Here is a 25,608-nt window from a genome sequence, read left to right on the forward strand (position 1 = left end):
GAGAGGGAGAGGATCAAAAGAGAGAATAGAAGCAATGGGGGGCAGGATAGGATGAAAGGAAATATAGTTAGTCTTACACAACATGACTGTTATGGAAGTCATTTGCAAAACTACACAGATATGGCCTATATTGAATTGCTTGCCTTCCCAATAGGGATGAGTGGGGAGCAAGAGAGAATGAGAAGTTGGAACTCAAAGTTTTAGGAACAAATGTTGATTATTGTTCTTGCATACAATTAGGAAATAAAAAATACAGGTAATTGGATATAGAAAGTTATCTTGCCCTACAGGACAAAAGAGAAGATGGGAATAAGGGAAGGGAGGGATGTTAGAAGGGAGGGCAGATGGGTGATAGGGGTAATTAGAATGCTTGGCATTTTGGGGTGGGGGAGGGGAGAAATGGGGAGAAAATTTAGAACCCAAAATTTTGTGGAAATGAATGTTGAAAACTTAAATAAATAAATTTAAATACGAAAAAAGAAATGTTGCTGCATAAGTTGCAATTATTTTCAAAGCTGTCATTTTGTATACGTTCATTTTGAGCACTGCAATAGGGATTGTAGAATCACAAGATCATAAATTTACAATTGAAAGGGAAGCCAATGTAGTCCAACTCCCTCATTTTACAGCTTGGAATAAGGCCACTCACAAAGTAAGAAGAAATGTGATGTGATAAGACTAATATAAGACAAATACCATTTCTCTGACTCAAGCTCTTTTACCTACTCCCCCACCTTTGCATCTACAATATGGGGACGCCCATGCCTATCTTCCTTCAATAATCTTTAGGGATTAGCTTTACAAAGCTTCCCTCAGCACCTTTGAACCCTGGTGAAAGCAGCTTCCTGATTATTTAAAAATCAGAAAATCTCCAGCACCAGGCAGTCAGTCTTTTCATTTAATGAATTTCTAAAGATAATGTGAATCACCATGTCCTGCACAAAACTAGTCCTGAGGAGGCGGAGCCAAGATGGCGGAGTGAAAGCAACGACTCACCTAAGCTCCTGGAAAAACTCCTCTGGATATATCTGGGGGGAGAGTCTGACCAGACTTTGGAGGTGTAGAATCCAGTGGGAGACGGACTTTGACAGATTCGGAGCCCAGGCTGGACTGGAAGGTCCACGGGAGGGATCTGTTCCGCGGGGGTAAGACCCCGGCGCACAGCGCAGCGCGGTCGGCGCAGCAGGGCGGAGGGGACCCGAGGGGCCCGAGAGTGGCGGGCGAGACCAGCGGAGCAGGAGATAAGCCAGGCCAAGCCAACGATATCAGCGCAACAGCCTTTGAAATCTTCAGCCTAAAGACGGGACTTCAGTGGGTCACTACTTGAACATCCAGAAGCTGGGATGCCGGAGTGATCAGTAAGTGCTCTCCCCTCCCCCCCGATGACCGTGAGGGAACCATAAAATTCTTCCCCAGATTGATCCTGGATCAGTGGGAGCAGCAGAAGGGGGCGGGTGGTCTCATAACACCAGAGGCTGGAGAGGTGGCAAAGGGGGATTCTTCCTACCGTGGTGGAGGCTATCTGGAGGGACAGACGACCCAGGACAGAGAAAAATTCGCACTGAGACCCAGGCAAGTCTCAGCCCGGGAGACGAGCCCCAGGAGGGGCGGGAACACGCATTAGCTTCTAGGCGTGCCCCAGCCCTCCAGGGGAAAAGGGAAGACAATAGGGAAGCTGGGATCACCATCTCCTGACCGTGCCTTTGCCTCAGGCCAGCTGAGGACATATCCTGAGGCCAGACCACACCTCCCACACACCTATCAAGCTAACCCCAGGGTTGATCTGGGAAACAACAACAACAACAACAACAACAACAACAAAAGCCTGCTTTTAGCCTAGACAAACATCAACTCAACTTAAAAGATCTGTATCTTCTGACTGAAAGAACCAAAAGCTACAACACTCAGCCAACATCATGAATCGGAAAAAGCAGACGAAAAGTGAAAAAACCATAGAATCTTTCTATGGGGATAAGGACCAAAACACAAACACCAAAGAGGTCAGAGCTGAGACTGTACTTCCATCTGAAACCTCAGATGGGACTATGAATTTCTCGCAAGCACAACTAGATTACCTGGAACGTCTGAAGAAGGATATAAAAGAAAAACTGGCCAATGATTTTAAAACCATAAAAAAAGAATTCACTGATGAGAACATCAATCTGAAAAAGAAAATTGAAGAAATGGAAAAGGAAGTTCAAAAATTAACTGGAGAGAATAATTCCCTAAAAGGAAGAGTTAATCAAACGGAAAAGGAAACTCAAAACCTAATAGGGAAAATTGATCAGATGGAAAAGGAAACCCAAAACCTAACTGGGAAAATTGGTCGAATGGAAAAAGAAGTACAAAAATTAAATGGAGAAAATAGCTCCTTAAAGGGAAAAATTGGCCAGATGGAAAAGGAGATGCGAAAGCTAACTGAAGAAAACAATACGATCAAGATTAGAATTGGGCAAGTAGAAACTAATGACTCAATGAGGCAACAAGAATCAGTCAAACAAAAAAAGAATGAAAAGATAGAAGAAAATCTAAAATATTTAATTGGAAAAACAACTGACCTGGAAAATAGATCCAGGAGAGAAAATCTAAGAATTATTGGCCTGCCAGAAACCCATGATGAAGAAAAGAGTCTGGACAATATCTTCCAGGAAATCATCAAGAAAAACTGCCCAGAAGTACTAGACTCAGAGGGCAAAATAGTCATCAAAAGAATCCACCGTTCCCCACCGGAAAGGGATCCCAAACTCAAAACCCCAAGAAATATAGTTGCCAAATTCCAGAGCTATCAAGTGAAGGAGAAAATACTACAAGCAGCCAGAAAGAAACAATTTAAATATCAAGGTCACACAGTCAGGATCACACAGGACCTTGCAGCTTCTACATTAAAAGATCGAAAGAATTGGAACCCAATATTCCGTAAGGCAAAGGAGTTGGGACTCCAACCGAGGATCAACTACCCAGCAAAGTTCAGCATAACATTTCAGGCAAGGAGAAAGTCATTCAACGAAATAAGGGATTTCCAGAGCTTCCTGACCAAAACACCAGAACTCAATAGACAATTTGATCTTCAAATGCAGGTCTCCAGAGAATCATAAGAAGGTAAACAGAGGGGAAAAAACAAAAACAAAAACTTGCAACTCAATTAGGGCAATCTGTTTACCTCCCTGTAAGGGAAGATGATACCTGTTAATCTTGAGAACTGTGCAGCTATTATGATAAAAGGAATATATGTAGAGGGAACGGGCATAAAGTAAATGATGTCATGGCAAAAATATGACTTAAGTATGAGAAGGGAATGTAATAGGAGGTGTGGAAAGGGGGAAGCAGAAAATGGCAAATTATATCACAGGAAGAAGTACAAAACTATAGTAGAGGGAAGGAGGGGAGGGAGATGAGCATTGTTTGAGAGGTACTCTCATCTGATTTGTTCAAAGGAGGGAACAATAACCTTAAGCAGATAATCCTAACTAGCTCTATAGGTAGTAGGAGGGGAAGGGGGAAGAAAGGGGAGGGTGGCTAAAAGGGAGGAAAGAAGCAATAAGAGTAAAGGGGACTAAAAGGGAGGGGGGCTAAAAGAAGGAGGGGAAGGCTGCAGGAGGAGGGGGAGAAAAGTGAATACTATTGAGGAGGGGAAGGGAGACGGGAGAGTAAAAAGCACAAATGGTGGGAAAGAGGTTGGAGGGAAATACACAGATTGTAATCATAACTGTGAATGTGAATGGGATGAACTCTCCCATAACACGGAGACGGATAGCAGAATGGATTAAAAGCCATAATCCAACAATATGCTGCTTACAAGAAACACATTTGAAACGGGGGGATACACATAGGATAAAGGTCAAAGGATGGAGCAGAATATATTGTGCTTCAGCTCATGTAAGAAAGGCAGGAGTAGCAATCCTAATCTCAGACAAAGCAAAAGCAGAAATAGATCTAATCAAAAGGGATAAGGATGGAAACTATATCCTACTAAAAGGCACCATAGACAATGAAGCAATATCATTACTAAACATGTATGCTCCAAGTGGTATAGCATCCAGATTCTTAGAGGAGAGGTTGGGGGAGTTGAAGGAAGAAATTGATAGCAAAACTATACTAGTGGGGGACCTCAACCTCCCCCTCTCTGAACTAGATAAATCCAACCTTAAAATAAACAAGAAAGAGGTTAAGGAGGTAAATAAAACTCTGGATAAGGTAGATATGATAGATCTTTGGAGAAAATTAAATGGGAATAGAAAGGAATATACCTTTTTCTCAGCAGTACATGGAACATTTACAAAAATTGACCATGTACTAGGACATAAAAATCTCACAATCCAGTGCAGAAAGGTAGAGATAATCAATGCATCCTTTTCAGATCATAATGCATTAAAAATTACATGTAATAAAAGGCCATGGAAAGAGAAACCAAAAATCAATTGGAAACTAAATAATCTAATTCTAAAGAAGGGTTGGGTTAAAGAAGAAATCATAGAAACAATCACCAACTTCATTCAAGAGAATGACAATAGTGAGACAACGTACCAAAACTTATGGGACACTGCAAAAGCAGTTATTAGGGGAAGTTTTATATCTCTGAATGCTTACATAAATAAAATAGAGAAAGAGGAGATCAATGACTTAGGCTTGCAGTTGAAAAAGCTAGAAAAAGAACAAATTGAAAATCCCCAAGTAAATACCAAATTAGAAATACTGAAAACCAAAGGAGAGATTAATAAAATTGAAATAAAGAAAACTATTGAATTAATAAATAAAACCAATAGTTGGTTTTATGAAAAAACTAATAAAATTGATAAACCTTTGGTTAATCTGATCAAAAAAAAGAAAGAAGAAAACCAAATTACTAACATTAAAAATGAAAGGGGTGAACTCACCTCCAATGAGGAGGAAATTAAAACAGTAATTAGAAACTACTTTGCCCAACTTTATGCCCACAAATTCGACAATCTAAACGAGATGGATGAATATTTTAAAAAATACAAATTGCCCAGATTAACAGAAGAGGAAGTTGAATACTTAAACAACCCCATCTCAGAAAAAGAAATTGAACAAGCCATCAATGAACTCCCTAGGAAAAAATCTCCAGGGCCAGATGGATTCACAAGTGAATTCTATCAAACATTTAAAGAACAGTTAATTCCAATACTACATACACTATTCTTGAAAATTGGGGAAGAAGGAGTCCTCCCAAATTCTTTCTATGATACAAATATGGTTTTGATACCCAAACCAGGAAGAGACAAAACAGAGAAAGAAAATTATAGACCAATTTCCCTAATGACTATAGATGCAAAAATTTTAAATAAGATTTTAGCAAAACGAATACAGCATCTTATCACGAGATTAATACATTATGATCAGGTAGGATTCATACCAGGACTACAGGGCTGGTTCAATATTAGGAAAACTATTAGCATTATCGATCACATCAACAAAAAAGCTAACAAAAACCACATGATTATCTCAATAGATGCAGAAAAAGCTTTTGACAAAATACAACATCCATTCCTACTAAAAACATTGGAGAAGGTAGGAATAAAGGGAACTTTCCATAAAATAATAAGCAGTATCTATCTAAAACCTTCAGCAAGCATTATATGCAATGGGGATAAGCTAGATGCATTCCCAATAAGATCAGGGGTGAAACAAGGTTGTCCATTATCACCACTATTATTCAATATGGTACTAGAAATGTTAGCTGTAGCAATTAGACAAGATAAAGATATTCAAGGAATTAGAATAGCCAAAGAAGAAACTAAGTTATCACTCTTTGCAGATGATATGATGATTTACCTAGAGAATCCCAGAGATTCAAGTAAAAAATTACTTGAATTAATAAACAACTTTGGCAAAGTTGCAGGGTACAAAATAAACCCACACAAATCCTCTGCATTCCTATATATTAGCAACAAAGTTCAACAGCAAGAGATAGAAAGAGAAATCCCATTTAAAGTTAGGGTAGACAGTATAAAATACTTAGGAGTCTACCTGCCAAAACAAACCCAGGGACTATATGAACACAATTACAAGACACTTTTTGCACAAATAAACTCAGATTTAAGTAAGTGGAAAAACATTAGTTGCTCATGGGTAGGCCGTGCTAATATAATAAAAATGACAATTCTACCCAAATTAATATACTTATTTAGTGCCATACCAATTAAACTATCAGACAATTACTTTCTAGAGCTGGATAAAATAATATCAAAATTCATTTGGAAAAACAAAAGGTCCAGAATATCAAAGGGACTAATGAAAAGAAATGCTTGGGAAGGTGGCCTAGCGCTACCAGACCTTAAACTGTACTATAAAGCAGCAATTATCAAAACCACTTGGTATTGGCTAAGAAACAGAGAGGTAGACAAGTGGAATAGACTTGGCACTCAAGATGCAGTAGGCAAGGAATATAGCAACCTTCTGTTTGATAAACCCAAGGACCCCAGCTTCTGGGATAAGAACTCATTGTTTGACAAAAATTGCTGGGAAAACTGGATAACAGTGTGGCGGAAATTAGGCATAGACCCATACCTGACACCGTACACAAGAATAAAGTCCAAATGGGTACATGATTTAGGTATAAAGATTGATACCATGAATAAACTGGAGAAGCAAGGAATAGTGTATTTATCAGATCTATGGAGAAGGGAAGAATTCTTTACTAAAGGAGAGATAGAATGCATTATGAAATGCAAAATGGATAACTTTGAGTACATTAAACTGAGAAGTTTTTGCACAACCAAACCCAATGCAACCAAAATCCGGAGGGATGTAGTAAATTGGGAAAAAATTTTTACAGCTAAGCTCGGGGATAAAGGCCTCATTTCTAGAATATATAGAGAACTGACCCAAATGTATAATCATACAAGTCATTCCCCAATTGATAAATGGTCAAAGGATATGAACAGGCAATTTTCAGAGGAAGAAATTAAAGCTATCTATAATCATATGAAAAAATGCTCTAAATCACTATTGGTTAGAGAGATGCAAATCAAAACAACTCTGAGGTACCACATCACACCTATAAGATTGGCAAACATGACAGAACAAGAAAATGATAAATGCTGGAGAGGATGTGGGAGAGTTGGAACACTAATTCATTGTTGGTGGAGCTGCGAGCGCATCCAACCATTCTGGAGAGCAATTTGGAACTATGCCCAAAGGGCTACAAAAATGTGCATACTCTTTGACCCAGCAATATCGCTACTAGGACTGTATCCCCAAGAGATCATAAAAATGGGAAAGGGTCCCACATATACAAAAATATTTATAGCAGCACTCTATGTAGTTGCCAAAAACTGGAAGTCAAGGGGATGTCCATCAATTGGGGAATGGCTGAATAAATTATGGTATATGAATGTAATGGAGTACTATTGTGCCATAAGAAATGATGAACAAGAAGACTTCAGAGAGGCCTGGAAGGACTTATATGACCTGATGCTGAGTGAAAGGAGCAGAACCAGGAGAACTTTATGCACAGCAACAACCACAGTGTGTGAGAGTTTTTTCTGGTAGACTTAGATTTTTGTAATAACACAAGAACTTCTGAAAAAAAAAAAAAAATCCCAATGGTGGACCTCAAGGCAAAATGCCTTCCACACTCAGAGAGAGAAATATGGAAGTCACTCACATAATGTAGCAGATCATGTTTGTGTATGTGTATCTGTTTGTGTATCATGTTCTGATTTGTTATACGGATTCTTTCATTTATCTTAGTCTGACTACATAGCATGACTATAGTGAAAATATACTCAATAAGAAAGTATATGTAGAATCTATACAGAATTGTATGCAGTCGTGGGGAGGGAGGGAGGTAGTGGGGGGTGGGTGGGGAGGGATAAAATCCCAATTGTATGGCAGTGATTGTTAAACATTAAAAAAATAAAAAAATTAAAAAAAAAGAAAAAAAAAAAAAAAACTAGTCCTGATAACCAGGTAAGTTTCCACACGGACTGCATCTAGAGAAGCTAAGTACCACCAAATTCTTGCAAATTCAGCAAAGTTTTACTGTAACACAGCAAACTTAATGTATTAGAGCAAAGTTAACCTTTTTTAACTGTTAAATAACTTGTAAGTAACTCATTTCATCCCATCATCAAACCTGAACCAAGACAGAGGTGGTTTAAGAGTCACATCTCCCATATTTGATGTGGTGATGGCAGATTGGACTAAGACAAAAATGCTTTGCAGCTCACATTGTGGTTTAACTAGGAGAAGAGCCCTACAAATATGGAGGAGACCACTCTATGGGAAAAGCCTCCTACTCAGATTAACTCAATGGGAATTGCAAGAGGCATGACAGTAAACTGGACCAACATATTCAGAGCAAGAGAGAGTTCTTGACTTTCATGGACCATGCAATGAAAGCTGAGGAGGCTTCATGGAGTTGATGGTTGATCAAGTTAATAAACTTCTTCAAATAAGGGTGGGAACTCCTAAGATACTTTGTGTTTCCTGTGAGTCATGACACAGGATAATAAGAGCAGATGTGAGATAAAGATTGGGAGACTCTAAGTGGAACCAAGATGGTGGAGAAAAGTCAGGAAGCTGCTTGAGCCCTTTCCAGTTTCCCTTAGAAACAATGTTAAATCAAACCTTTTAACAGAGTCTAGAATGACGAAACCAACAAAAAGATGGAGTGAAATAATTTTCCAGCTTAAGATAACTTTGAAGGACTTCAGGAAAGGTCTGTCTCACCTGGGTAAGAGGGAAGTGCAGCCCAGTAAAGGCCATATCCAAGTAAGCCAGTGGGAGGCTCTTAGCCACAGAATGGATTAGCAGCTAAGGTCCCTTGGTCCTGGCTCAGTAGATCAATGGCACAGTAGGCCAGTTGTGTGACCTCCAGTGAAGAAGACAAACTGTCCACACTCAAACCCCTAACACAATAGATAGACTAGGCCACTCCAGCAACTGAGGCCACAGTGCAGAAAATCTGTAACCAGGCCACTGGCCCCCAGCACAGGAAGCTTAAGACAGTGTCCCCTGTAACCCAAGAGCAGAATTTGACTTTAAAATTTAAGAAATAGGCTTAAAATGAGCAAAAACCAGAAAAGAGTCCTGACCATAGAAAGCTACAATAGTGACAGAGAAGATCAAAACAAAAATTCATAAGAGGACAAGAACATCAAAATGTCTATATGTAAAGCCTCAGTGGGGAAGATGAATTGGTCTCAAACCCCAAAGCCTTCTCGGAAAAGCTCATAAAGGATTTCAAAAATCAAATAAAAGAGGTAGAAGGAAAATTGGGAAAAGAAATGAGTTATGCAAGAGAGTCAATGGCTGGGAAAATGGAGCACAAAAATTGACTGAAGAAAACAATTCCTTAAAAATGCAATTGATCAAATGGGGAAAAAAATCAATTGAAGAAAGTAACTTTTTAAAAACTAAAATTCATCAAATGGAAAGGGAGGTACAAAAGCTAACTAAAGAAAATAATTCCTTAAAAATTAGAATTGAGCAAGCAAGTGGAAGCTAATGATTCAATGAGTCATCAAGAATCAACAAAATCAACAAATAAAACAAAATCAAAAGAATGAAAAAATAGAAGAAAATATAATTTCATTGGATAATCATCTGACCTGGAAAATAGATTTAAATTAGATTTTATACACTCACATATGTATGTATGCATATATATTATTAATTATATAATATTGTATGATATAAGTACATAATATAATAATTTAATTTAAGAATGATTGGACTCCCTGAAAACCAGTACCAAAAAAGATCCTAGAAAGCATCTTTCAAGAACTTATATAGGAAAACTACCCTTATATCCTAGAACCAGAGGATTAAATAGTCATTGAAAGAATCCACCAATCACCTCCTGAAATGAAAACATCCAAAAATGAAAACTCCAAGGAATACTGCAGCAAAATTCCAGAATTATCTGATCAAGGAGAAAATACTGCAAGCAGCCAGAAAGAAACAATTCAAATTTCAAGGAGCCTTAGTCAAGATAACACAGTTCTTATTAGCTTCTACATTAAAGGATCAGAGGGCTTAGACTCTGTGTCTTTCTGTCTGTGTTCATCCTTCATTTTTGAAGAATACCATGCCATCAGAGAAATGATGACATGACTTGACTTTGTTTTGAGTGAGGGAGGACTGTGGAGGTCACCAGCCTCACTTCTCCTTCAGAGCAGTCTGAATCCAGTGACCAGATATTCATCAGGATGACTGGAGATGACCCAGGATGCAATGGGACACCTTGGCCTATTCAGGTACTCAGAGTGAGATAATGCCCATTCAGTGAATAGGCCTCTTTAAGAAGTAAACAGGGAATGGCCCCTTTAAGGAGCAAAAGAAAGAAACAAAAAATAAGTAAATGGAGCTGTGAGGGAAAGAGCAATAGTTGCTATTGATAATCATTCTGAAGCCAGGAGTGTCCCAAAAAGAGCCCTCAAGTGAAGTTTGGGCAGAGACTTATTGTTGTTCAAGTATAGGCTTCAGAGTGCACTGAGTTTAAGGTTTTGGCAAAGAGAGAGACAGGAGGAAGGGAGGGATGAAGGAAGAAAGGAAGGAAGGAAGGGAGGAAGGAAGGAAGGAAGGAAGGAAGGAAGGAAGGAAGGAAGGAAGGAAGGAAGGAAGGAAGGAAGGAAGGAAGGAAGGAAGGAAGGAAGGAAAGACATACAGTATATTCATTGAACAGTTACGAATTGACTATATTAGTCCTACATATGAAAGGAAGTGACTATATTAAAAGATGTCTATAGTTCTGTCCAGTTGCATAATTGAAGCATTGGCAAGACTGACATTTTCTTGGTGACTTATTTCAAAGAATTTTAAAGAAAAATCAACTATTTTTGAAAACATCATATCATTTGAACCACTTTCAGTAATTACACTGAGTCACCAATGTGAAAATACATTATTTTGCATTTGGTGGCTGAATGATTTTGGGGGACAGAATTGTCTGATAGTTGGTCAGCTATACAGCATGTCGATTGACAGGAAGACTGTAACCCTGCTCAGTCTACTGCCTCATTTAGTAGTTATAGTAATTCCAAAACAGTGATAAGTATAAACAATATTTTCAGATATCTGCAAATTCTGTACAGTAATATAAAAAATATTTGGTAACAAAGTCACAGGTACTACTAATACTACTAGAGTTTATTCCCTTAATTCAGAATTTAGGTGTATATATGTGTGTGTGTGTGTGTGTGTGCATGTGTGTGTGTATACCTATGTATGTATGTGTGTGTGTATATATATATATGTATATGTGTGTATATACATATAATTTTTTTTTTGTTCAAGTCCATGGATGCCAGGTCAAAAATACTTGCTTTTGTTAGAAAGGACCTATGAGAATGAAACCACCTTCCTTCCATAAACTTATGACAATGACATGTACTGGATAAGATATGCAATAGTTGCTAGTAGTACTTTGAAATGATGAAAAATATTTTCCCCCAATGGCAAGCATTTTCCCAATGGCAAGCATTAGTTTCTGTGAATTAGCAATTGCAGAAAAACTAGAGCTATTGCTCCCTAAGGAAAACTGGCCATTCCCATAATTAGAAACTTCTTCCATGTTGCAAAATAGAGGTTCCATACATCATCACACAAAAGAAGGCTATAGTATGAATGTCACTGATATATCACAAGAGGAAACAAAGAGAAATAACTCCTTTGCATTCCCATATTTTGTCCTTTATAGTTGCTTTTTCGTCCCTTTTCTGCTTTCTCTGGTTTTCGTGCTTCTAATATTCTTAATATTCCTCTTAATTTTTTTTAATTTTCCCAACTGTAAATCCACATTCTAAGAAAATTAAAAGAGGAAAAACCTCTGTATTACATATATGTTTGCAAAACTGATAGCTGCTTACTTCCATAAATTCTTTCCCCCCAGCACCTAGGTGCCATCAGCCCTGAAGGAGATGAGCCATTAACCTTATGATAGCAGGAGAAAATGGCTTCATATCTAGATCATCCAGACATGACAGGAAAAGTCTAGAGACTAAAACAACAACAAAAATCCCTAATGCTTTGACTTTGGCTTTTTGCCCAAAAGAAAGTTGAATTAACAGAGCTACAAGACATCTTTTTAAGTAATACCAGAAAAAGACTGGTGCTCAGTTTTCTTGATAAGAAGCAACTGTTTGGTGATAAGTAACCTTTCCTATCTTTCTTTTCCATTAGAAGAATAATACTCTGTAATAAAGTTTTCTCTCTATCACTAACCCTCTATATTGTCAAAAGAAAACAGTAAATTAAAGTTTGCACCAATGAATTACTACTTATTTCCAACCTGAACGAGGCAAGAGGATTTATTCCATGAATTCAAGAGCTCCCTACTGTTATCTTTACTGGGTGTATTGTCTGCACAAAAAGATATATTTCCCTTCCATCTTCTCTCTGTTAAGAACAGAAATAGAAATCACAGTAGCTAAATTCAACCACAGTGACATCTAGAAATGTCTCTATCGCTCATTTACAACCAACTGACCATAAGACAATCAATTTTTAATAAGAAAAAATTGTCATAATCCGGATCCAATGAATCTATTGCAATGGCAAAAAAAAATTGATAACATTAAAATTAGATTCTGTTTTCAATAAGACATGAACTGTCTACAAAGGAAAATAGCAGTGGTAGTGGTGGTAATCAAAATCTGGTTTTGCTTTTAGTGAGGTTTTTTAGTGCTTTAATAGACTAAGAAACGAAACAAAATGAGATTCATATTAATCTTGAGAATAAAATCCTTTATTGAGATTAAAATAATCAATACTCATAGGGACTAGATCTTGTCATACCATACAATCTGAAGTCAAACTGAATTACCAGTCAAGTTGCTGATCTAGTCCCTCATTAATCTGTAGGAACTTGGAAATTTCTAGAAATCAGATGTGACTTGACCATACAGCTAACAGTTGGGGTCTGATTCCATAATGATACAGAGACATTAGAACAAAGGAGAGCATCACGCTGAGCTCACTACCACAACAAAAGACTGTGATATCAAGCAAAAAATGCTGCAAGACATAAGTTATCATTTTTCCAAAACCATTTATAGTATTTCTCTTGACTAATTCTGTGTTGTTCTCTCCACAGCTGTTAATGATATAACAATGACCTCCTTCATATCTCCTTCTTTCCTTTGGATTTGCTTTTCCTGTGTACCCTGGTTTGTCCTACCATGGCATTCTGCCATGGACAGTGTTTTATTTTTTCCTCTAAGAGGGTCCTCTCACTCAGGGCTATTAGTAACCTTTGAAACTTTATGAAAATGAGAAATAAACTGCAGAATTTGTTACATGCCACTTCTCACTATGACTCACCAGCACCGTTCCCGCAGGGAGAAGGTATCATTTATGAGGATAAATTCCAAAACATGGAAAAATTGGCTTTCCAGGACTCTTTAAGTTCATTTTCTCTCTTGAGGTCTCTTCAGAGAGAATAAATTCTGGGAGTTGAACTGACATAAAAAATTTAAATAAAGCATTTTAGAAATCGTACAGTTTACTGTTTGCAAACCTGAATTCCCTATTGTATAACAGTCTGAGACAAAGGAAACCTCTTCTCTTTTTTCTTTGCTATAAGTTCTTAAGACCAAATAAAAATTAAAAACCATCCATTTTCCTTTCCAATGGAAACCCTTTAGTAATAAAATGAAAAGCCTTCAACCTTCCTCTGTGGCAACAGCTCCCATGGTTACCTAATTTAATGATGTTGTAAAGCTCTAGTGGTTGCACACTCCACAGATAACACATTAAAGTGTGGTTCAGGCTGAGATATAACCTGACATCAAAACCTCTTAAGGAAAGCACATTCATTAGCCATGAAATCAGGAAATGAGAAATGCTTGATTTTATCCTTTAAAAAAAATGAAAAATCAAAATGTTAAAGTCAGTGGAAGCCCTATAGAAAGTCCAGAGAAGACTGTTATCTTTCATCATTCCAAATTAGTGTGAAAGGGATGAACATACATCACATTATTTCGAATTAACCCACATTATGCTGTATGTGTTCCTCTTCATGCACATTCATGAGTTCTAAGCTGTCAAGTCCCCTGAGGGCAAATAAGAATTCCAAGACCTGCTAATGAAGTGACTTTAAATCCTGCCAGAGATGAAATACCTAATTCTCCAAATATTCCTCTAAGAAATCATTTGCTATTTAAATAATTGAGAGGGTTTGAAGGAAAAGTAAAAAAATAAAAATTAAAAAATAAACCATAGAGCAATATCAATGTATTTATCATTCCTTTTACAAGTTTAGAAAATTCTAAGTACTCTTTAGAGTGCATAACTTTACATTTCATTTCTATTTGTGCTCCTGGCTCATCAGAATATTCAGGAGCTACTCAAATATTATGAAGGGTCTTGGTTTCCCACTAATCAAATAGTATAATGCATGATTCCATCAAAGTTCCCAGCTCACTTTTGCTTGGCAATGTTTTTGGTTTAGCAAAGCACTACTGCTCTCAATGACAGGAAGAAATGTTATGAGAAAGTCATGTTTTGACCCAACTAAGGAGTGTAGATGGTGGGAAAATTCTGCCAATTCCTTCCCTCCTATTCGGTTGTCTCCTTTCCACATTGGTCTCTATTATTATATAATGTAGTTTCCACTAAAGTCCTTCACTACTGTGGCATGGTGATTACTCTAGATTCTCAGAGTTTCTACCAATAAAGGTGCTACCAAGATGGAAAGGAAAATAGGCCACATGTTTGGTTCAGCAGCCCAATTAAGTTTGGAAGGGCTCATAGCCCCTTTGGATCCAAGGTAAATACATTTTCCATTGAAAGCAACCCTCAAAACCAAGTTTAGAAGGGTTAAGATCAGTGTCAGTGGAAATAGTATCCACATCAGCAAATCATTGAAGTGTGTTTATCGGTACTTGTTTGCATATTGTTTTGTAAGCATTCTTTAATCCTTTCATGAGTCTTTTCATCCCCAAAGTAAACCCTGGGCTCTTTGGGAGAAGCTATTTTTTGTCTCTCACTTCCTAGCTCTCCTCATCTTTATAGTTTCTATTAGAATGCTTGACTTATAGTGAATGATAAACAAATGTTGCTAATTGACAAAGAAAGTCAATGGTACCTGCCAACTCAGGTCTTCCTGATGTTTTTTATTTGTTCTTTCACTCTTGCGAAAAGAATGAAGTGATAAATAAAAAATAAAAAAAAAAGCCATTTATTGAGTACTTACCTTGTTCAAAGCTCTACTGAAGATATGACCAATTATGTAGCATAGTCCTAACTCTCAGGGAGCTTGCTATTTTGTTGGAAAGAAAAGACATGTACACTGGGAGAGATAATTTACAATACAAGGTAATGTGATGTAATAAGTACAAAAAGAAAAAAAGAAAACTACAAATAAGTTGTGGCACTTCTGGGGTGCCTTCTACAAGCAGCTAGATAGGTGATTGTAACAGCAAGGACCCTGACATTCACAGGAGCGCCTGCTGTATAGATTCTTAGATATATTTGTCTAAAAGGAAAGCAACTTTTGAGAGCTCAACAGTCTACTTTAATCAAGCACATATATCATTCATTTAGTTCAGGGGAAAAAGTCAGCACCCTGAACTTCAGGGAAAATACAAATAGAAAAATAAAGATCAACAGACAGGGCTTCCAACTATCTGACCATAAGCAATACATGCATCACAGATCAAAAGATGGATTCTACTGTCTGGCAATTACATAGTTACATAGTTACTAGAGAGAGAAGCACCAACTTCTGGGTTTTCAAAGCCAGGGGCCTCCATAGCAGCTGCCCAGAGTCTCCTCTGGCCAAACAAATACTTCCAATGAATAAGCCCCAAAGTAAAACCTCACCTTAGAGTATTTATACACTTTTCAGAGCCAGAGGGCATCAATACCCTTGAGAATCAGTGCCTCATTAGAAATTAACGGAAGGTGTGAGCCTTCCTACAAAACAAATCTCCCCTAATCAAGTTTCCCTAAATGGACAGGCCCATTAATGGGTGAGAAAGATCTTTAATTCTTTTTAACATAAATAACATTACAGTGATCCTGTAGAGAATGTAAATCACTGGAGTTAGGAAGACTTGAGTTCAAATTCTGCCTCAGATACTACCCTAGGCAAATAACTTCTGTCCTCCTCACTTTCTTCCTCCATAAAAGGAGAGGATGAACTTGATAGCCTCTAAGGTCCCTTCCATCTTCAATTCTATGATCTGTTAATAGTATACTGGCATAATATTGCATTCACAGAGATATTTATAGTTAATATTTACAACTTACAAAGGACATTGTACACATTATCACATTTATAATGTAAAACAACATGGTGAGATTATTTAGATATAATTGTCCTAATTTTATAGATGAGGAAACCCAAGGTTAAAGAAATGAAGCTAGGATTTTAACCCTGATCTTTTAGGTCAAATTAGTTCAGATTCCACTGTATGATCACTGAGGCTCTAAACAAATTCCTTGTCTCGTGCTGTCTCCTCTTTTCTTGCTGTCTTCTTGGAAGTCATTACTATCATCCATTCTTCTCTCCTCAGAAATTCACACCAAAGTCTCCATCAAATGGGAATCTGATTTCCAACTTCTCCCAAACTCTGCTATTTCTGAAATAAGTATATATCATGTCTTTAAGTTCTATAAAGGATTTTATTGTTCTAAACTGGAAGGGAAATTTAGTCTAAAATTAGCATATAGAAGAAGAAAAATACAAATTTAACAACAAGACTTAAAACTTGGAACAGTAGGTACTTGCAGTCCTAATGAAAAAATATAAACGGAACTAGGACCTGATCTTCCTTAGCTTCTCCCACTCCCTAACTATGTTCTTTTCTCTTTATCCTTGGAATCACTGCAACCCAAATCCTTTCTCAGTGTGATACTAGCCAAACTTCTCAGGCTTCTATGAGTTAGATGATATTTGGGGGAAAAAGCTTTTGATTTATACTCAGAAGCTAAATGATTGAATCTAATTCTGCTATCTGTGAGACATTGAGCAAATCACTTAAACTCTGTAGACCTCAGTTTCCTAATTTGTAAAATGAGTGGGTTAGAGTTAATAATTCATATAAAGTCTCTTCCAACTCTGTGTTTTATATAGTTTCATTTTTTAAGGCTGTTGGCAATATCAGCCCTTTCTAGAATCAATTATGGGAATGCTATTTAAGGAATGCCCTTCTCCTGTCTGGCTCTAAAGCCATGATCTTAATATCATTTAGCACTGACTTGTTTATTCTTCCTCTTACCTCCTAAAATATTGACCCCAACCTTAATCTATGCTTTTCTTTCTTGTTCTGTTTTACTCGAGCAATTTCATTAGCTGCTCGTTAAAACTGGTTGTGTCCATTAGATGAAATATGCTGTTCTCTAGCTTTTTTCTTCCAGACTATAACTTGGCTTCTTATCCTACTGGTCATGTATTTTCTATGGTTTTGTGTGTGCGTGTGTGCGTGTGTGCGTGTGTGCGTGTGTGTGTGTGTGTGTGTGTGTGTGTGTAAGATGCCATTACTTCCTCAACCAATTAACCTATCAATAAACACTTAGTAATGCTGATTGTGTGGCAGGCACAATGCAAGATGATGGAGAGACAAAGACTAAATTGAGAAATTTCTTGACTTATATTCTACTAAGAAAGTCATCTTGTACACAGATAAGTACATATAACATGTATACAAGGCAATTTGGGAGAAGAGAGGGGACAATAACAACCAGAAAAATCAAGAAAGGTCTGTTGAAGGAGGTGGAACATGAGCTGATCCATTAAGGGATATAGATGTTCTAAAAGGCAGAAGTGAAGAGGGAGAGCATTTGAGACATAGGAGACAATCTAGAAAAGATCAGAGGTGGAATGTGAAATACCATGCATAGGGAACATAAAATGGGTCAGTTGCTGAAGTGTAAAGTTCATCCATATGAGAGTAGCAATGTGTTTTCATCATGAAGCAGACTTGATCCATTTTTCTTGAGAGCCAAAGATACACAAAATAAAACTAAGAGAATGAGGAAAAATGCAGCAAATCAATCCACAAGAACTGGAGTTGGAATCATTCTATCTGATAAAGCAAGCACAAATTTTCAAAAAACAAATGGGATAAATAAGAAAACTACATTGTGCTGAAAGTAACCTTACACCACAAATAAATGTTGATAACAAGCCTTTATGGAAGATGATAAATGTTGGAGAAGATGTGGGAGAGTTGGAACACTAATTCATTGTTGGTGAAGCTGTGAGCTGATCCAACCATTTTGAAGACCAATTTGGAACTATGCCCAAAGGGCAACAGAAATGTGCATACCCTTGGACCCAGCAATATCATTTCCAGGCTTGTATCAAAAAGAGATCATAAAAATGGGAAAAGGTCCCATATGTGCAAAAATATTTATAGCAGCTCTTTTTGTGCTGGCCAAGAATTGGAAATCGAGGAAATGCCCATCAGCTGGGGAATGGCTAAACAAGTTGTGATATATGAATGGAATGGAATCCTATTATGCTATAAGAAATGACAAATGGTTGGACTTCAGAAAAACATGGAAAGACTTATCTGAACTGATGCTGAGTGAAATGAGCAGAACCTGGAGAATATCATGCACAGTAACAGCCACAGGGTGCAAGGATTGTTTCTGATAGACTAAGCCCTTCACAGCAAGACAAGGACCTATAAAACTATGGAATCAGAAAGCAGAATGAAGCAGACTATTTTCTCTTGTGTTATGTTTTGTTTTCTTTTGATTTTTCTCATGGTTTCTCCCATTCATTTTAATTCTTCTATGCAACATAACTAATGTGGAAACATGTTTAATAAGAATAGATGTGTAGAACTCGTATAAGATTGCATACCCTCTTGAGGAGGGAGGGGAAGAAAATTTAAGATTCATAGAAGTGATTGCTGAAAAATGAAAACAAATAATTTTTTTAAAAAGAAAAAATTAATAAGCCTTTACACTTCATATGCCTTAGCATCCAAATTTATAAAGGCAATATTATCTAAGCAACAAGAAGATGTAGAGGGTAATATAATTTTAATGGGAGATTTCAATATCCAATAGTTTTGGATCCTAACAGAAAGATAAACAAAGAGGAAAATGTGGAATGGACCAAATTTCTGGAGAAACTAGAGTTAAAAGACATTTCACACGATAAAGGGCCATACTCCTTATCAAGGCTAACCTCTCTATTTGTTCAAGTGATCCCATTACATCCCATCTCCTTCAACAGATTGCTCCCTCTGTCTTCCCCAATCTTTGACTTATTTGCAATCTCTCCCTGTCTACTAGCTCATTTCCTACTATCTACAAACATATCCATGACACTGTTGATCACATTCTCCTCTTCCAACCCTTTTTGGCCCCTTCTTCTCTCTCTTTTGTTGGATCCTCCTCCAGATCATAACCTTTAACCATAAGTGTCTCTCAGAGTTCTGTCCTAGGTCTTCTCTCTTCTTCTACACTGTTTCACTCAGTAATCTCATCAGTTTCCATGGCTTTAACAACCACCTCTCAGCTAATGATTCTCAAATATATCTATCCTGCTCCAGTCTCTCTGCAGACCTCCAACCTCACATCTCCAACTGCCTTTCAGACATCTCAAACTGGATGTTCAGTAGACAAATTAAATTAAATATATCCAAAACAGAACTCGTTATTTTTCCTCCTAAATGCTCCTTTTATCCTACCTTTCCAATTACTGTAACACCATCCTCCTAGGCTTCAGGCAAACAACCTAAAAGTCATTCCAGATTCCTCATTATCTTTGACACACACACACCCCATATCTAAGCCATTGCCAGAGCCTATCATTTTCACCTTATCAGCATCTCTAAAACATGCCCCTTCCCTCTCTCCTCTGGAACTGCCATCACTCTAGTGAAGGTCTTCATCACCTCATCCCTGGATTATTGCTGTAAACCCTTGAATGGGGCTGTTTTCCTCAAGTTCCTCCCCACTCCAATCCATCCTCCATTCAACAATCAAAGTGATTTTCCTAAAACATAAATCTGATCCTGTCACCTCAATAAACTCCAGTAACTTCCTATTGTCTCCAGGGACAAATACAAAGTGTTCTGTTTGACATTCAGAGGGAAGTTTTCCAGTCTTCTTACAACGTATTCCCCGACACATACTCTTTGATCCACTAATGCTGGCATGTTGGCTCTTCCACCAACGAGATACTCTGTCCACTGGCTCTGGGCATTCTTTCCAGCTGTCCTTTCTGCCTGGACTGTTCTCCCTCATCCACTCCAAAAACTGATCTCCCTAGCTTCCTATAAATGCCAACTAAAATCCTACATTCTACAGGAAACTTTCCATACCCCTTTTAATTTCAATGCTTTCTCTCTGTTAGTTATTTCCTATTTATTCTGTATATAGCTTGCTTTGCATATGTGTTTATATATTGTCTCCCCTAATATATTTTAAGTTCTTTTATGCCCAAGACTTTCTTTTGCCTCTTTTTTGTACCTCCAGAATTTAGCACAATGCCTGGCACATAGTAGGTGCTTTATAAATAACAAAACCAATAACTCCATTGATGGATTGAATGTGCCATCTTTTAAATTGGACTACAAAAAAATGTACATATTTTCAGCACCACATGGAACTTTTACAAAAATTGATGACACATTAAGGCACAGAAATATTGCAAAGAAATGTAAATAGGTAGAAATAGTTTATATCTGTTACAGACCAAAATGCAGTAAAAGTAGTTATTGGGTCTGGAAGCACAAACAAAAAGATACAGACCCAAATGGAGATTTAATGAAATTCCAAATAACAAGTAAACAAAGAACAAATCATAGAAACACTTAATAACTTTATAAAAGAAAATGATAATGATGAAACAACATACCAAAATTTCTAAGATGCAGCTAAAATCATCCTCAGGGGTAAAACTATTTCTTTGCAAACATGCATTAACAAAATATGATAAAATGGGATTAATGGATTGAATGTGCCTTTAAAAAATTTAGAAAGTCAAAAAAGAAACATACCTAAAATAACCATAAAGGAGAAGATATTAAAAAGTATCAGGGAAATAAATTGGAAACAAAAACAATAGAAATGAGTAATAAAACTAAAATTTGGTTCTTTGAAAAAACCGATAAAATTGATACTCTTAACTAATCTGATTTTTCCCTGGAGAGCAGAAAATCCAATCAACAAAATAACCCTGAGTAAGGAGTAAACACCACAAAACCAGAAGAAATGAAAAACATAATGAGAGCATATTATGTGGAAATACTTGGACTATCAGAAGATGAGCTAGTGACCTTAACCAGATCTTCAGAAAGAAAATAGATCTAGCTATAAAGGACCTATTGGGGTATTGGGGGGGGGGGGGGGGGGGGAATCCTGGTCCTGATGAATTCACAGAATACTATCAAACTTTTAAAAAATAATTAGCACTCAGACCTCAAAAGTTATTCACCTTAAGAAAGAACACTTCCATAATCCTTTTTTGAGATAAATATAATCTTACCACATAAAGCCGGAAGCTACATAAAACACAGAAAGAAAACTATATATATGCCAATATCATTCATGAATATTGATTCAAAAATTTTAAGCAAAATGCTATCAAAAAGACTACAGCAATTTTCCCAAGAAATCATTCATTATCCCCAAATGGCAAGAATGGTCCAATATTAGGGAATCAACATAATTAACCATATTAAAATTCAAAACCAAAACTTTGTAATCATCTCAATAGATTCAGAAAAGTTTTTTGAGAAACCTACTTTATGCTTTAAAAAAAAGCAAAAACAAAAAACAAAAATTTGTAGACACAGAAATATCTTTTTTAATATCACAAAAAGCATCTATCTAAAGCCAAAAGCAAGCATTGTATGCAGTGGGGATACATTGGAACATTTTGCAATAAATACAAGATTGAAACAAGAATGACCAGTTTTTGCAGTATTATTTGGTATATTTTTGGAAATATTAGCAACAGCAGTAAGACAAGAGAAAAAAATTAAAGGCATAAAGCTAGGTCAAGAGGAGATAAAACTATCCCTATTTGAGGGTATGTTATACCAGGAAAATTCTAGGGAATCAATAAAGGCACTACTTGAGACAACTGATGACTTCAGCAAATATACAATCTGCAATATAAACCTGCAAAAATGAACAGAATTTCTCTATAATATAAATAAAATAATATAAGGAGATTTCATTCCAAATAACTACAAAATGCATCAAATATCTGAGGATCTACTTACTAATAAGACTTAGACCCAAATTATTAGTCCACTATAATATACTAAGCTCAGAACTGGTAAGAAGTTGAATTTGCTAATTACACACGTACACACTCATACATGCACATACATACATGCACACATTTTTTTGAAAAAAAATTATTATATCCTTAGTTTTAATAATAGAATTTATCTGTCCCACACAAGCTGTGGAAGTATTTATCATGGGGTTTTTTTGTTTGTTTGTTTTTCCCTTTTACCAGGAATAGACCTAATTTCCTAGTTGGCCCTGAGTCTAGCTCCTCCCCTAGAATTATAGTCTTGGCTGACTGTTACCTAGAAGTAGTACTGCATAAGGCTCATGGCATTGAGAATCATGCTACTTTCATTCTGGTCCTAACTCTACCACCTCTTAGTTGCATGAATGATCTTGTGCAAATTAACAATAACTCACAGATCTATACTATTTTAAAGTTTAAAAAGCTCTTTCATCTTCCCACACGTACAGAAACTACGATCCCAACTCTCATAATGTTGAGCACCCTAGTCAAGGCTACCCCAGGTGCAAGAAACTCTGTAGGTCCAGAGCCACTAAAAGTAAGATTTACAAGTCCCCACTAATATTCCTCCTTTTTCTAGTCAAACAGAAGATATAATTTATTCAAAACAAAGATATGAAATGAACTAATAAATAGCAATGACATATTTCCTCCCTGAATTTGAGGCCCAACTTCTAACAAAAACATATACTGTTTACTGGAGGATTGAACACAAATGGGGAACCCTTCTGGAGGGGCACACATGTAGAGAACATATCTAACCAATGCACATATGTGGAATGGTACATATCTAAGGAACCCATAACCAGAGCACAGTTATGGAAAGGCGTACACAGAAGGAACATATGTGGTCATGGTAAACAAATGGAAAATCAACTCATACTTTCAGCACTGTAGAACCACAGATAAAGTCAAAAGAAGGCTGAAAGAACCTTCATCTACTTACCAATTCAGATCAGTCCCTGGACGCAGCCTTTCCTCTTCAGTTTTGGTAAATACCTCTGTTAATTCTATATGACTATCTTGCCTCTTTATATGGTGGGGAAATCTAGTGAGGGAAAAACAAAATGCACTTTTTATTCTGCTCCATAACATGAGTCCTAAGAAAATATGGCAAAGGAGTGACTGCCATAGGCAAATATGTCAAACAGACTGCCACTTCTACCCCCACCCTCCACTTTATTTTTACCTTCATTGGCTCCACAGATATGCTTTTCTACATCATTGGATGTCTGTTGATGTCATTAAACTGTTGTTATGAGATCTACATCTTGATGGTCTCATGTGGTGGCTGTTCAGCATTGCTTCTGTGTTGCTGAGGTCACTGCTGGTTGATGCCAGGTCTGGCTCCACTAGACTTTGAAGTTTTGGAGTTTATTTCTGCTTTGTGTCTTTGGTGTCAGCTAGAGTCTTCAGCTGTAAGGAGAAGAGCAGTCTGTGCTCATGCTCTTTTAATTTAAATCTCTTCAATCTTTTCTTACAACTTTTAATAGAAAAGTAAAGTCCCAAAACTTACCAGACTAAGAACAAAGTGCCTACTACTTTTTAACATTGACTTCCTGATCACCAAGGGCAAAATTTCTGTCACAGTAGATTCAATATGTCTTGGAGTTAGAAATTCCTTGTGACACCTTGCTTAATTGGTGATCGTTAAGCTGCATATAGCCATGTTCATTGGAAAGGCTACATCTGCCACACAGACAAGAATTTTCTGGCTTGCCTCCCCATTTTCTTAACTAAGAAATTCTTTTGGTCTCCCTCATACATTCCCAGGCAAATGGATGGAAGCAAAGGTAAGCCTAGGGAGTAAGATCATTCCATATCCCTGCCATTAAAATGTATATGTGGCAAACAATAAACCCACTACTACCATCATCCAATAAAATAAATTGTGTAAATAAAATTATCTAATTTACATGTGAAGAAACAGAAACTCAGAGAGTAGTAAGTAATTTGTCCATTTCTTTTTCTAGCTCACTTTATAGATGGGGAATTGAGGCAAACAGGGTTAAGTGGCTTGATCCCATGGCTAGTAAGATTCTGAGGCAGAATTGGAACTCAATGCCCTGCACTCTATCCACTACACCACCTAGCTGCCTCATTCTAGAACTACTTTGGGACCTCTACTCCTCTTGGCTACCATCTGTGTGCACACAGGAGTTAATAACCTTCTCCACATCAAAAGAATGAGAGAGAGGGTGGCTAAAGCTATTTTATTCTGCATTGTCTAAGTCTGTACCCAGCTAGGACACTTAAAAATATATCAGAGGCCCTCAGAATACAGCAAAGTCATTTCTTTTGATCAATTCTGTGCTACTTTCACAGTCCCTGGCTTCAGGGACTTCTGACTTGAAGTTAGAAAATTCCTCCTGTCAAATTTCTGCCTAAACTATTTTAGAAACTCTGTAGAAATAAGCTAGAAAAAGAAATGGAAGATCACTTCAGGATCTCTGCCAAGAAAACCCCAAAGGAGGTCATGAAGAGTTGGACACAATTGACATGACTGAACAAGAATAGTCTAGAACTTTACCAAAACTGTACATGTAGAAAGGACCTTGAGAGGCTATATCTCTCTTTTTTCTTCAGGAAATTGAGGCCCAGAAAATGAAATTTGCTTTCTGAGGACCACACAGCAAGGTAGTGGCAGGTCCAGAGGTATCCTAGGTACCTTGATTCATATTTCCTTACAATTTCTATTATACTATCTTGCCTCTCCTACAAAAGTTATCACTCTGTGAATTTCATTTATGCCAACTGCTTTTTTCTGGCAAACCTATAAGAAAGAAAGTAGAAAGAAGACTTAAGTGTATGTTTATTTAATATATATGCAGAGTACATCATGGAAAATGCCAGGCTGGATGAATCAAAACCCAGAATTAAGGTTGCTGGAAGAAATACCAACAATCTCTGATATGCAGATGATGCCACTTCCATAGCAGAAAGTGAAGAGGAGGTAAGAAACCTCTTGACGTGGGTGAAAGAAAAGAGTGTGTAAAAGCTAGCTTAAAGTTTAACATAGAAAATAAATTAGAACATGGCAACTGGTCCCATTTCTTCCTCACAAATAGAGGGAGAAGAAATTAAAGCAGTGTCACATTTTATATTCTTGGACTCAAAGATCACTGCAGACAGTGACTGAAGCCAAGAAATTAAAAGGCACTGACTCCTTGGAAGGAAAACTATGACAAATCTGGACAAGCATACAAAAAAACACAAATATCACCTTGCCAACAAAGGTCTGTATGGCCCAAGTTATGGTTTTCCCAGTAGCAATGAATGACCGTGAGAGTTAAACTATTAGGAAAACTGAGTACTGCAGAATCAACACTTTCTAATTGTGCTGCTGGAAAAGACTCTTGAGGGTCCCTTGGACAGCAAGGAGATCGAATCAGTCAATACTTAAAGAAATT

The 25,608-nt window shown here is 37.1% G+C and overlaps 1 protein-coding gene across 1 annotated transcript in view; it reads left to right on the forward strand.

Moving 5' to 3' along the window:
- The window catches only part of TMEM232 (transmembrane protein 232), a 324,122-nt gene extending 298,976 nt beyond the window's left edge, over positions 1–25,146 (forward strand). The window contains exon 15 of the mRNA XM_072597246.1: positions 25,030–25,146. Coding sequence (XP_072453347.1) covers positions 25,030–25,134 — 105 coding nt within the window. The 3' untranslated portion in view covers positions 25,135–25,146. The remainder of the gene's footprint in view (positions 1–25,029) is intronic.
- The last annotated feature ends 462 nt before the right edge of the window (positions 25,147–25,608 follow it).

This window comes from Notamacropus eugenii, chromosome 3 (assembly GCF_028372415.1).
Source record: "Notamacropus eugenii isolate mMacEug1 chromosome 3, mMacEug1.pri_v2, whole genome shotgun sequence".
Classification (NCBI taxonomy): domain Eukaryota; kingdom Metazoa; phylum Chordata; class Mammalia; order Diprotodontia; family Macropodidae; genus Notamacropus; species Notamacropus eugenii.